Source organism: Aythya fuligula, chromosome 7 (genome assembly GCF_009819795.1).
Source record: "Aythya fuligula isolate bAytFul2 chromosome 7, bAytFul2.pri, whole genome shotgun sequence".
Lineage (NCBI taxonomy): Eukaryota > Metazoa > Chordata > Aves > Anseriformes > Anatidae > Aythya > Aythya fuligula.
The window spans coordinates 4,640,521-4,655,391 of NC_045565.1; the positions used below are offsets into that span (position 1 = coordinate 4,640,521).

A 14,871-nucleotide genomic window follows, 5' to 3' on the forward strand; every position below is an offset into this window, starting at 1 on the left:
TACAAACCACTAGGTGTCATTTCAGTATAAAATTTAGTTCCTGGCTTTTTCTAGAGGCCAGGCTCCAAGGGATAGCTGTACAAGGAAAGCCCAGGGAGGGGGGTAGCAACTTCTCCCGTCTTTGCACACACTTTACACGTGCAGGCATGGTAAGGAGCTGCTAGGATGTGACTTGTACTGTGCTCATGAGCCAAGCTGGCTGGTCACGAGAGGAAGGCGTGCTGCCTTTCCTCCTGCACATGAGTATACGGCATGAGGGAGGCCTTTGAGAGATCTGAGGATGTCTCTTCCTGGCAGTATGCATTGCCCAGCATCTCGAGTCTGGCCAGGACAACTGCAAATGTGCTTTGTTTTCAATTATATTAATTAAATGAGAGAAGCAGTAGTAGTGCTAACTGTCAGCTGCCTCATGTTCTTCAGCTAACGTTGCTGTAATTCTACATAGATGTAAAATTAAAATACTCAATCTTTTTAAATAAATGAGAGATTGAACCGCATTGAAACTGAGGCTGTGGAGCAGAGCTTTCTTCGTGCTGATTTTTCATTGCCTACATTTAACCAATATCTAACAGCTGTGCAGTGGCCTGAATGTCATGCTCATGTTCTTAAATGGTTAGGCTAAGTAGGGTTGTTCCATTTTAGATGTTGGATCAATTTGATGATAATGGCATTGTTGCACATGAGATATTTACTGTGTTTATGGGTAATACAGTATTTATGTGGGACAAAATTTTACCCAGTTGGAGAAGTCAAAATCAAAGAAGCACGGATATATATTTACACCTCAGTGTTGTAGCAGTAGAACTTGTGGGTCTTTTGGGAGTTGGGACTGTCTTCATGGGGAAAAAAATCCTCTACACACAAATATTTAATTAACAGAAAATACCTAGTTAAACTGTGTTATTTTGCTATGTATTATAAAAGAAATTGCAAATATCACTGATAAGTAAAAAACACAAAAAAAAACCACACACAAAAAAAAACAAACAAGCTGCATTATTAGCTGACGTGACTTGTCTTTATTTCTGTTCGTAGCCGTACTTGTGCATGTCAAGGACTTGATCCAGAAACTTGCGGAGCATCATTCTCATTCGGCTGTTCATGGAGTATGTATTTCAATGGATGTAAATTTGCAAGAAGCAAAAACCCCAGGAAATTTAGGCTTCTCACTGATGACCCTAAACAAGTAAGACTTTATTTTGTATGTTTTTTTTTCCTCCAGTTATTTATTCAGACGATTTTCAGAACTAGAAACGGGATCTGCAGATAATTCCCCACACATATGTATGCATTGCTTATCATATGGGTATCCAACTAAATGTTTTGTAGCTGTAGCATTTATAACTTTTCCACCGCATGAAAGTGCTCTCTTATTATCTCCTTAAGTACTCTAAAATTATCCTTAAATGCTTTTCTTTTTAATTACATATTTAGCTCCACTGTGTAAATTGATATGAAATGATGATACTTTGTAATTTTAAAATAGAGATAAAGGGTTTTTGTAAGCACCAAGACTGCACCTCAACAGATTCAGTTCTCTTGTCCTGTTATAGAAATGTTTGTGCCTTGGATTGCATGCCTTTTGCATTGATCCCTGACCAGCAGACAACCTGGTATCTGTCTGACATCGGGAATAAATTATTTCCTCGGACAACATGTTTTTGAAACACTTAAGGGAATGAATTACAGTAAGATATGATGCATCCAACTGATACTCCTAATTGCTGATGAAGAGCATTAGTGGTGACATAAAGCTCAGTTCAGAAAATACGATGATGGATTATGCCAAATAATGTACCTCAAAAAAACAAAGTTACTTTGTGATGAAGGAATAAATGTGGTATAAACTGATAAGCACTGCCTGAGGGACATAAAGCAAAAAGATTCCTTGGGCTAACTCAAAAGTTCCTTTTGCTCTGACTGTGTAACTCCTTTTCCCTGTGGAGCTCCTGGATAAATGAATTAGGTCTTCACTAGCACATCTGACATGCTTTAAAAGACGCATATAGAGCAGTCTGTTACCTAGTTCTCCTTCTGGGTTATCCTGCCATTAGTCTTTCTCAGCTCCTGAGCTCCACTGCTGCCAGATACAGAAAAGACCTCACTGCTTGAAGGCCAGACAGGAGGAGCGTTGTGCATTTTTAATGTGTAGTGTACACATGTGTGCACACACAATGTTTCTGGGAAGAGTGATGTCAGTTTATTCACTGGAGCTAAATACTCCTCCCAAGTCCTATTTTTTTCCACAAAAGACCTGATTAAGCACATATTATGCTCATGTGCACAATGCAAAACCCTCATTCTCCTTTGACTTGTGCTGTCTGCTCTCATTGTGGGTATTCACGAACTTCATTAGCACTTAAAGTGCTAATAGGACTTCTGCCTCAGCAGTCTAGGGTGCATAGCCTCTCTCTCCTTGTTTCCCAGTGAATACTTAACTTCAGGCAGTACAAGCTGAAATTATCTCTGCTTGTCTAAAATGTCTTGAAGGAGTTTGTTTTAGAAATTTTAATTTACAGAGAACTGCGTATGTTTGGGTGTTCCTTCAATTTAGCAGTCCTGTTCCCCTTTGTCCCTTTCCATTTTCCATTACTGTGTCTTAGGTTCTTCCCTGCTCAGTGTCGCACACGGAGCATCCTGTGCTCGTTTCCTCCGCAGGTTTCTAATGCTTTTAATGGCATTAGCTGGGAGATCAGCAAGGTGGCAATCTTCATATGCACTGTCTAATGAAATATTAGCCTGCATCCTGATCTCTTAAAAGGCAGCTCAAATAGATTCTTCTCCACTGATCACACCGTGTTGCATGAGTCTGCAGGCTATGTTGGTGGCATCGCTTCCCCTGTGTCTGTGAAAGGCCACCTCGAGCTCCAGTCGGTCAAGCACGATGGCGTTTGTAGTGGCACCTAGAAATGGTGCCCCACTAATGAGAGCTGTCTTGGGTTGCCTGTTCATTTAACAGGTAACCTGCAGGTTTTTGTAGGAGAATACTTTCCACCACAGTACATGAGCAGTTATCTGAGCGAGATTACCTAGCCAGTAATGGGACGTTTTCTAGATGTGTGATCTGAAAGTGTATAGTCTTATTTCCCCTTTTCTGCTGAAGTTTTAAAATCTCCTTGGGGAGTGCAGCTGGGAGGGGATGAGGGCTGCAGAGCACACAGGCACTCCGTTCTGCTGGTTGTCTGTGAGGGAAGTGTGTGCACCTTTTGGCTGCTGCTGTGCAAAAGCCTCCAGCTCGAGGTGCCAGTGGTGCTTGGCTGGGTGCTTCAGTGTGTGTGCGGGCTGGCAGTACATCTCAAAAAAGAGTACTTACTGGTGAATATTTTTTCTCTTCATTTGGTTTTTTATTTTTCTATCAGATACTTCTTCTAGCTAACTGGATATTGATGATTTTGCAGATGACATAAAGCTAGGAGATATAGCACATTAAAAAGAAGATAGTTCGAAGTCCAGAAAGATTTGGATTGGTTGATCATTTGAGGCCCTGGATGGAGTCAGATGAGGTTAAGGGTGTATTTACCTAGGTAAGAATAGTACATAGGATAGATAATTAAGGATGCGTTACCTTCAGTGCAGTTCAGAAGGACATGTGGTAGCAATCGACAGTTAATAAACTGGTTATAGTACAAGTTAAAAATACAGTATCATTTTGTAATACCACATTGAAAAATGTGAAGTATACTTATGTTTATGTGCATAAGTGTTTACAATATATGGTGACAAGTGTTTCTTGTAGAACAAATAGAAGCAAGCTGCTGTTTTTTCCACTACCCAATGTGCAAAACTGAAGCTGCAGTTGTCTCCAAAAGCCTGGCCTTTGGAGGAAAACAAAGTAGGAGATATGTAACCCCAGAATGAGTCTGTCGCCTTTTCTTTCCCAGGTTGCTGGTGATTTTCCTGGAAAAGTAACAATTCAGGAAAAGCAAGAATTTAGGAATTGTGTTTCTCTAAATAAAAGTTTAAATGTCACACTGCCGCAGAAGCCCACCATGTGTCCATGGCTTTCCCCAGGGAGCTGAATATTAATTCCAAATCTAGTAGATATTTCTGTGAAGTCCTGTGAATTTGTCACACCCAAATAACAAAATACCAACTCTTCCTAAGGTTTCTATTGCAGTTTTAGAAACATACCTCTCCCCCTGTGAGCTGAAATCAATGCTAAATACTGTTAGGAGTAACTCATCAGATTAAGACAAAGAAGTTCCAAACTTTATATTTTAGCAGGAATTTATCATTGTGACTTAAGATCCCTTAAACAAAACACTAAAAGAAGACGTGAGTTTCCATCTCCACCCAGAATGTGGTATAATTTTTTTTCTGGATGGTATTTCTCTATTTTCTGTGGAACTTTCCTTGATTGGCTGTGGATGAGAAGGAGAAAATAATACAAAAATAAATTCCTTGTGTATTGGGTTTCTCTGCCTTAGCACACATCCTCTGTTGCTATTTGGTTGACTTGTATTTATTGCTTTTGGTACTTTAGTAATTAAAAATAGCCTTATTTATGTCCAGCAACAAAAGACAGTGGTACAGATGTCAGATTAATAAAATAAGGTAGAGGTGGATCTTATTGGCTTTGCTGACTTGAGTCAGACATCTCTAAACTGGATTAGATTCATTTAAAGTAAATTGCAGCTCTCTAAACATTGTCTTTCTCTGCAGGAGGAACTTCTTGAAAATAATTTGCAAACTTTAGCTACTGATGTGGCTCCGGTTTATAAAAAGCTTGCTCCTGAAGCTTTCCAGAACCAGGTAGGTCTGTGACAGCCAACTAGTGTAGCTGTACCTCCAGCAAGGCAGTATTGTTTAAAAACGAGATGCAACGCAAAAGTATGTTAACAGGTGGAAGCAGGAGATCTCACAGATGTGACGAATCCCACTGCTTACTTCCATTTGTTATTTCATGTGGTTGGTTTTAAATTCTTTTTATTCCAGCTGCTGATTAAGTTACGCCACCAGCTGTACATTTTTAAAAGTCTTACAAATAAAAACACTTTATTTGCAGAGATGGTTTGATCCCGGCTGAGCTGATAATCCTGTTGATAGCCAGTAAGAAGTATTGCATGTTTTGTGGGGAAATAGGTTCTGATATACTTAGTGGCTGTATTTATTCAGTCACAAATGCATTTGTGGCTTAGGGGGTTCTACGTCACACACTTGCAGTCCTAAGTACCTGTAGTTTATTTCCTTTTTAGGTGGAAAATGAGCACATGGGCCCAGACTGTCGGCTTGGATCCAAGGACGGTAGGCCTTTCTCTGGTGTAACAGCTTGCATAGATTTCTGTGCCCATGCCCATAAGGATACACATAACATGCACAATGGAAGCACTGTGGTATGTACATAGGATTTTCTTTTTTTGTACTGTTTACTGTTGTGATTACTCTGTGTCCTAAAATGCTTCTCAATTTAGTGGGTACGCTTGTGTTAAGTATTTTACACGATTATGAAATGAATTGCACGTTGCCATTTATAAATTCTCATGTTATTTGGATCTATTTATTATTAGTCTACAGAGAACATAAGTTCATCTTGTAGAGCAAATCAAGAAAGGTATGTGAGTGACCTTTCCTACAAAATACCATAATTCTTTGAAGACACATGAGCCTTTTAGTCAGGGTTGTCCATGGGACGGATAAGCTATTCTGAGTAGAGGCTTGATGCTCAAAGTCAGGTAATAATGGTCTAATCAAGGAGTTGCACACACATCTGTAGGAAAGCTTAAACAAATAAACTCGTTATTAATTTACCTCCCCCAGCCCATCAAATCCACTTTCTCCTTGCACTGTGCACTTCCCAAACTTCACATTGGTAAAGTTACTAGTCAGAAAGTACATCCTGTGATGTCATGGAGTAGGTGATGGAGTCAGGTGCCTGTTATGGTCCTTGAAATTAAATCTGAGTATCTCGTTATGAAAGGATAACCCACAGTTATCAGTGTGTATTTTATTTATTTTTTTGATGTGATCATTGTAGTAAATACCTTGCTGGTTTGTTAGTGAGAAAATCAGTTGGGAATTACTCAATTAAGTAGTCTTTTAGAAACTGAGACCCATAGTCATGAAAAGGGACACAGTCAGAAGAAAATGAAATAAAGCTGACAATGCTTGTGTAAATATGAGTTTTGTTTCTTTAGTAGTTAGAACATTGTAAATACTTCCTAAACAACTAGGATGACTTCTTGTACGTCGGTGAAGGTAACACTTGAGAATAATTTCTCAATCAAAAGGATGTGTATACAGAAAAAGGAAATGCATCTAAAATCTCTGCCCTCTTATAAACCGATTTTTTTCAGATTTGAAAATGAGAATTCAATTATTATGTTGCTGTGATTCAATAAAGCATTGAATTTAAGTATATACTTACTGGTGTTTGTATGTAACATCAAGGAGAAGTGACTGGAAAGGTTGTTGATGTTAAATGTCTTCTTGCAGGTTGGGTAAATATCTGTTACTTAAGTATGGAAGCAGGCCTCAGAATTCATCAGGAATGCCAGTCCTGAATAGACTAGCACTTTCTTCCTAATACTGAATGCTACTTATATGCAGATATTTTAATAAGAAAATGCTGAAAGCATACTTTGCAAAGTATTAGTGAGCTACTATGAGTAAGCTCATGTGTATGTACAGTCACTTCAAAGCTTCTGAAGCATGATAATTCAGACCTTTGAAAGATCTCAAATTTGGAAATGAGACTTCCTTTTCATGGCAGACTGCATGACATAGTTTTAAATGAAACTTAATTTGTGTGTTCCCAAAACAATATTTTAAGTGCTACTTTGCCTGTTAATGTAAAGACAAAATGGAAACTGATCCCACTACTCACTCAGCAATATTGGATCCCATAAAGAATACAGTTATCCTCTTGGAAAAGTCATAAATGTATGGCCAACAGTTGGCTGGAGGGATGATTAACTCTTATTTGTTTTTTTGTTTGTTTTTTTTTTTGTGTGTGTGTGTGGTGGTCTTTTTTTGAGGAATGTACCAGGGAATAGCTCCATGAATGTGTATTTATCTATAATAATCTGGTGTTATTTTGGTGATGAATTTTATAAGTCTTACAAAACATTATAAAATCACTACAAGTGCTGAGAAGTTCACCTTTAAATAGGACTTTCATCACATAGCTCTCTCATACAAATACCTGTTGCACACTTCATATTCTCTTTATTTAAGCTGTTTATTCCAATACGCTTGAAACAAAGGGCTGTGTATAAGTAGGTGGCAAATATTAACACTCAATTTAAGTAACAAAGTTAACAAGAAGGTGAACTGGAGTTCAGAGTCACCTAATGATCTATATACAACCTCTACAGTGAGAAGGCTTACGTAAGTTGCTGTCTAGTATGCTTAGATATGTAGTTACAGCAATGCACATTGGAAGCCCAAAGCAGAGAGTTTTGTTGTTCTGCAGACAAGGTAATAGGATATGCTGGACTTTCTTCAATCTAGATTCAGCTTGTTGATGATCAAAATTAGGGTTGTTAAGTTTGGCTTGTAAACAAATAGGAAAACTAGTGGTAAGAACAAAAAGAAATTACCATGTGTGACTCTAGCATCCGTCTAGACACCTCCTGTGTTCCCATGTAGTGTCAGAAGCTACTCCAGCTACCTGCTTAGTTTCAAATAGATTGCTGGCAATGATATTTGCATCTTACCTTTGACATATTCTGTATGCAAAATGCAGCGTGTGCAAGTATTACACCTACCTGAGGTGACTGTCAGTTTTCATATAGATTATTGTTTTCTGATAACGTGCTAATAAGCAGAATGGGGATGACTTGCCCGGCTTTTTGAATCTGAAAGGCATGCAAGTTAATTTACTTTTTTTTCTCATTTCCTTTATTTGATTTTTTAATGATAATCACAACTTACACTTTTAAAATTTGTACAGAACGTACTCGTCATCTTGCACGTTGTTGGTGTTGGTAAGATTGCTTCTCTTCCTTCTTACCCAGACACAAACACGTTCATTTATAAAATCGGAAGTTCCTCTAGACTAAAAAGGTTGAAATAAATAAATACCTTATAAGATGGTATTTATAAAATGCTGCCAGCTCTATCACCACTAGTTATGGCATGAGTGACACATTTTCATTTCTCCCTTCAGTTGTTGGTGAATCACTTTCACCACAAATATGAAAGAAATACTGCACAGTGCACAGAAAGGAAAGGAAAACCAGATTTTTTTAAAATGATTTAAATCAGATACAGATATGAGTTCAGCAAAGCACTAAATGAGCTTAAGGACAAGTAAGGAATTTACTGTATATTTAAAAGAACATTGTACCTAATCAGCTGTGAAGAACAATTTCCTTTCTCTGTCCCTGCCAGGATTTCAGAAAAGCATTCCTGTGTTTTTCCAGAAATACGTGTTTTGATGATGAAGTGAATTACTTGTATGTATTTCTGAAAATAAATGACTATCATTTTTGTTAGCAGGGGACGAAAAAAAGTTTTGGAAACATCTTTTGTAGGTACAAGGTAGAATAGTACATTTTAACTTAGAAAAAGCAAGATTTACCATGGGAGATGTGATTTGCTGAAAACCTTTACTGGCTATCAAAATCTGAAAATTTTGCAGAACTGCATTTTGATAGAAAAGCTGAAGACAAAAGTGAATGTTCCCTATTTGTCTCTGTAATAGAATGAAAACACGTGGCATTTCTACAGAGGTGTAAACTAGCATGATTATCTGAAAGAAGCAAAAGTAATTTCTGCCTATGGATTGAATTTTTGAAGAACCTTGAAGTCAATAAACCTGCCATCCATTTTTACTCAGATTCTTTTGTCATCTTTTAATGTTGTACTAAAGGCCATTGCTGTATGCTTCAACACGGTGTTAGGGTGCAGTGTTCCTTGTCGATGTGAAGCTAGACTGTAAATGAGCAGCATGTAAATAAAGGCTTTATAGTTATTAATGGATTCTGTGAAATGTAAGTGTTGCTGTTTCTTCAATGGCTTAGCTGCAAAGGATCACACTCGTAATACCTGTGTGAATGCATTTAAATCACTGAAATAAGGGATTTCACAACAGCTAGAACAAAATGGTTTTTGATGACCTTACTAGCAGTGTGCCATGCATACAGGTGCTGCTCACCATATGGGGCATGTTGCCCTTTTTGCTGGGGTGGAGGAAGGTGAGAGAGCAGTGGCGGGGCCGTGCAGTCTGTAGGAGGCACTGCGGCAGGAGGAGGAGGAGGGTACATCTCTGCTTACATCTCTGCTTCAAGGGCAGCTGCAATGTAAAATTATTGGCAGCAGAACTAAGTAGTTAGTGTCAATAAGCAATCCATCAACAAACTGTTCCTGATTTTTTTTCCTTCTTATAATTTTTTTAAAGATCCTCTGCTCTTCCTGTAACTTACTCTATGTCTGTAGTTACAGCTCATCAAGTTACCACTGCATATGTATGTCCGGACCTTTGCAATAAATGACAATATGTCTGCAAATGCTTGAAGAATGCATTTGAGGTTATGTCCACAACTTCTTTGTGAGCTACAGAAGTACTTAGATGCTTAAGTTGGAGGTCCAGATTATTAGCAAATCAGAGAAAAGATAAACTCCACAGCACCTTAACGGAATCACAGAATTGAAGGGGTTGGAAGGGACCTTGAAAGATCCTCAGGTCCAACCCCCCTGCCAAAGCAGGTTCCCTTGAGCAGGCTGCCCAGGTAGGCGTCCAGACGGGCCTTAAATATCTCCAGAGGAGGAGACTCCACAACCTCCTTGGGCAGCCTGTGCCAGCGCTCCGTCACCCTCACCATGAAGCAGTTCTTTTGCATGTTGGTGCAGAACTGCCTGGGCTCCGCTTTGTGGCCATTACCCCTTGTCCTGTCCCTGCAAACCACTGAAAAGAGGTTGGCCAAAACGGAAGGATTTTTGTTATTCTTTATATTGTGAAAATGGAGAAATGCTAGAAGTTTCACTAGTAATGCGTGAGTTCCCAGACAGTGGTTTGTGCACTGCACCCATGTTACAGCATGCGGCGTGAAAACGGCACCTGAGGTGGGTGTATCCAGAAGGCACTGTTAGTAGAGCCTCAAGTGGTCAAAAGGAAAAGTGTCTGGGACTCCCTTCTCGGACTTGCAGACTTCTGCAAGCTCATTCAGGATCTAAGGGGCCAACAAAACAAACTGCTTCTCAGCTGCAAGAGAAAAGAAAGCAATGTCATTTGTATTTGTAATGCTAACCAGTGATGGCACAGCATCTCCGAGTCCCACGTGGCACCTTCTCTCTGTTCCATCTGCAAAGGGACGATGAGCATAGGAAATCTGATTTCATCCTTGAAGGCTAGAAATGCTGTTTGACTGCTTTGCTGCATCTGGAATTTAAAACATCTGTTCTTACGTTGTGGTGCAGAAGGCTACATCTTGTGAAGTTCAGGAGGCCAAAGGCAGATGAAAGTGTCCCAGAATAATTCGTTCACAGTTGCGTGGCTACAGATGTGTAGGGCAGCAGAGTTCATGGGTGTATTTCAATGAAAAGAAGGGGGGGGAAATGTTTTGTGATTATGCAAGTTTTACCATGACATCACTAAACCCAGAATAGGCAATGGTTTTGATCACCAGGCACACAGAAACCTAAACAAACCACCTGGCCAGTGTTTTTTTTGGCTTTCCGGCATCCTGGATGATTTAGCTGCATGTTCTGGAAAAAATACTGAGCATAGCAGGATATGCGGTTTCACTGCCTAAGTGGGGTTTAACAGAGTCCATGCTTTTCTCATGTTCAGTTTTAATTCTGGTCCATTTGCACACAGTATCACAACCAATGGAAAATGCTGCTTTTAACTTCTCAGCTGTAGCTTATGTGTAGGTTTCCTCATTGAATATTTTGCACAAATTTAAGTATTAGAGGGGCTTTTAGTATGGATGTTTCACATTTGGTGGATTACTCTGCTTCAGCTGTAAATTGCCAGCTAATCTGCAGGACCTTAATTTATTTAAATTTAAAATCTAAATTTAAAACTGTTTTCCTGGTAACATTAACTTTTCAGTTATCCACTTGCAGTTGGGTTCTTCCTTTTATAATATATTATGGGGGAACAATGACCCTGAGAAATAATATATATTAACTTCTCTGTTACGGTATTTAGGCTTTAGGTGTATTAAGGGTATTTAGGTTTTTGTTTGTTTGTTTGTTTTGTTTTTTTTTTTTCCTGGAGAATTTAGAATTTTCTTCATTCTTGTCTCATTTAATATATTGTGTACTGGAGGTGACGATACCTTCCACGTAGTTCTGCCAGAGTCCTACAGCCATTATTTTTAGTTCCTCCAGAGTTCTTTGACTTCCTTGTTTTAAAGAAGATGTTGCTTTTGTGATACTGTCAAATACTCGTTTCTGCCTCCAGTTAAGCTCTCTTTCACCTGATAGGAGTTTTTTATTTTTATTTTTTTTCTGTCTGCTCATATACTTCCCCCTGGGTCAAGTATCGCAAAAATATAGAGCTCATCTATCCTTGCCTAATTATAAGTCAGATGAACAGATGATTAAAAGTAATACATTTTTAAGAGAAAATCTCTTTATGGGAAAGAATAAATCTACTAACTGTACAAGATAAGATTTCTATGAACGTATCTGATGAAATGCCTGGAAATGCAGACCTGTAAATTGGGCGAGGGTTTTGATTTTCAAAATAGCAAGATTGGAGATTGATCTTCAAGATTTAGACCTTTTTTTCAGACTAGCGTATGGGTCCAGACAGAGGTTGGGCAGAATATTTTTAACAGCTAGTGAGAACCATGCAGTGTCTAATGAAAACAAACGGGAGTTAGGTGCCTCCGTGCTTATTTTATTTCTGTTTTTGTTTTTAATTTAGAAGGGGAGGATGTGCGGAGCCCTATGTAATTGTGCTCTCTGTATGTCCTACCCTCTCTCCCCTGAACAATTTGGAATCTGCTGGCGCAGTTCAGCCAGATTCCACTGAACACAGAAACTTGTCTTGGAGCCTTTAACCTCTTGTTCCAAGCTTGGTGAAAGCCCACCGCTGAGCGGGGAGACAGACCCAGGCCAGCTCCAGCTGCAGCTCCTGGTTAATCCATGCACAGTGGGAGGCGCCGAGCTTCAGCCGAGCCCCACCTGCTGCGGGCTGGTGCCCAGCAGAGGTGGCAGCGAGGTGTGACGGGGGCAGGGATAATGGTGCTGGGACTGGGCAGGTGGGAGCGTGGGGATGGACAAGTCCGTAGGGAACCAGGTGTCATTTGCTGCTCACGGAACAACTTGTTTTTTCTAAATCTTCCTCGTAGTCCAAAGGCTGCCCAGTGGAGGTAAGTGCGCATGGAGCAAGCACATCAGTAAATGCTACTCGTCAGCTTCTACTTGCCCTTTCACCTTTTCTTCTGAAGAGCCCTTCTCTTGATCCTTTTAAAATGCCACCTTTGTCTCTGCCCCTCAAGTTTTCTCGTCTTGCTGCTCTGCAACTGTCAAGCTTTGCATATGGCTATTTATAAAGCCCTAACCACCACCTTATTTATTTAGGATTTTTAGTTTGGGATTCTGTAATTCTGTTATTCTGGAAATAAATCTGTGATGCTTTTATATGAAGGCTATGCTACAAAATAAATGTTTGTTTTTCCTAAATCATATTATTATTATTATTCTCCCCAAAAAAGTTAGGCATGGTGACAAGATTCTGGAAAACTGAATTAACTGGTGATACACATCAAATTGGACCTACACAGTGATGGCAAGAGAATGCCCTCATTTAGGGAGTATCATCTCCTCCTTGGATGGTGTTCAGATTGCTTTGTGTGTGCAGTTAGCAACTCCCCATGAATAGAAGCTGAACTGTGCCATGGTATTAATGCATGGCTTTCTAGTAATGTGGTATATTGTGAAAACCAGCATTCTCCTGTGAATTTAATGAATGAAACTTAATGTGTGGTTTATTTGAACACTTGCTCCAATGTGTAAAACTGTCGCCATCCCTTGGGAAGCACAGAATGAAACCAGATAGATGTGGTTTGCTCCTCTGTTTTTAAGAATGTTCTGTGTGTGTCTGTGGTTTTTGTTTTGTTCTGTGTTGTGTTGTTTTTTTTTGTCCCTAGGAAACAAGCATGTGTTTTTAGCTCTTCTTTTAAGGTGAAGGTTTAATATTAATAACAGCTGGAACTCTAGACATGCTGGAAGTCATAAGTACTGCGAAGGTTCAGCAATGATTTGGAATAACTAATAAGAAAACCATTGCAATAACTTTGGATATTTATTCACGTTTCTTATCAAACTGGATCTAGCCAGCCTTCTCCTCTTGGCAACACGTAATTTAATGAGAGAAAGTAGGTCAATGGCATGAGAGAAACCGAATATTTGTTGGGTCTCGTGACTTCATTACAGCAGGCAGAGTTGGGGAGGGGTGTTACTTTAAGAAAGTGTGTGTACAGATACGTAGATTCAGAAAGAGAGAGTTATAGCTGAGATTTACTGAAAATACAGAGCAATATAGATAACTTCGTTTGCCAGACAACAACAAAAAATAGTTCCATGTCTTACAAACTTCTTGTTGAATCCATGTGGTTTTTTGTTTTTTGTTTTGTTTTGTTTTTTTCATATTTAGCCTTTAAAAATGAACCTGAACATCAAATACATGTTTAAAAAAAAAAAAATTAAGAATTTCCAGTATACTTACAGCTCAGCCTATTTAATGAGTTTGGCATGTGTTTCTGGATAGTGTGAGCTGGCCCAAAGCTGAATTTTTCCTGTCCAAAACACATGCCTTCTCCTTATTCTTCAGGTACCAGTAATTTTTCTGCATCACCATAAATCAAAGAAATTGCATGTCAGATGTCTACATTTGAAAACCTATAGCACTGAGACTATAAAATAGAAGAAAAAAATGAAGTCCAAGATAAATGCTTAAATGTTTAAATAATGTTTGTGTTCTGGTTGTATTTGTAAATGGTCCTGTTCCTCCCAGGTGTGTACATTAACAAAGGAAGATAACCGGAGAGTGGGGGTGATTCCAAGTGATGAACAGCTCCACGTGTTACCTCTCTACAAAATCTCACAAACAGATGAATTCGGCACCGAGGAAGGATTGGAAGCTAAGATAAAAGCCGGAGCCATACAGGTGCTCACAGCATTTCCCAGAGAAGTACGAATGTTAGCTGAGCCTCTCAGAGCTACAAAGAAAAAGAAACCTGACACAAGGAGGACCCCAACTGAAAAGCAGCCATTAATAGACAAAAAATATTCAACACCAGTAAAGCTGAAAACTGAAGCACCAGAAAATCTGAGCAACACGTTGCATTGTTTAGGTGAGTGATGCTCATTAAATTCTACTGGTCTTGTCTGACACTGTGTTGTGTCCTACCCATCTGAGGGGAAAGAAAAGCTCCTTAATACTCACTTTTATAACATACTCCCCTGCCCTGCATTTTAGGAGCTAATGAACAAGACAGTGTAGTAAGCATTCTGTCTTGGCACAGAAGAAGACAGGTGATAACGCAAAAATAAGTTTGTGGTGGTGTTTTCATAATCGTAAGTAATGCTAATGCACCAATGAAATGTTTTCAGGTTCCTGTATTCTGATAAATAATGGTAATAAAAGCATCTTGAAATGGTAGGAATGTTTATTTAAACAATGGGCATTATTTTATATCATTTTAAAGTACAAGAACCATTACCTACTTTGTATGAGAGACATTGGCTTTCTGACAATCTGAGTTGATGATAATTTCCTTCTAATACTTAGTGACACAGATACTGCAGCAGAGCAAGAGACTTGCCAAAAAAAAAGGGGGCGGGGGGCAAGGTTTTATCAAATAAAACAGGACTTCTCAAATTCTTTGAAATGCTGTCGGTGAGGGTGTAAGAGATGGGATCTGACAGCAGCTAAGTACAAGGTGTGCTTTCTCTGTTACAGGGAGATTGCAC

General features: G+C 39.1%; 1 protein-coding gene across 2 annotated transcripts in view; it reads left to right on the plus strand.

Moving 5' to 3' along the window:
* The window catches only part of TET1 (tet methylcytosine dioxygenase 1), a 56,157-nt gene that overhangs the window by 35,648 nt on the left and 5,638 nt on the right, over positions 1-14,871 (plus strand). For both annotated transcript variants that reach the window (XM_032190759.1, XM_032190760.1), the window contains 4 exons: positions 1,036-1,186; positions 4,663-4,752; positions 5,196-5,333; positions 13,913-14,252. In XM_032190759.1, coding sequence (XP_032046650.1) covers positions 1,036-1,186; positions 4,663-4,752; positions 5,196-5,333; positions 13,913-14,252 — 719 coding nt within the window. The remainder of the gene's footprint in view (positions 1-1,035; positions 1,187-4,662; positions 4,753-5,195; positions 5,334-13,912; positions 14,253-14,871) is intronic.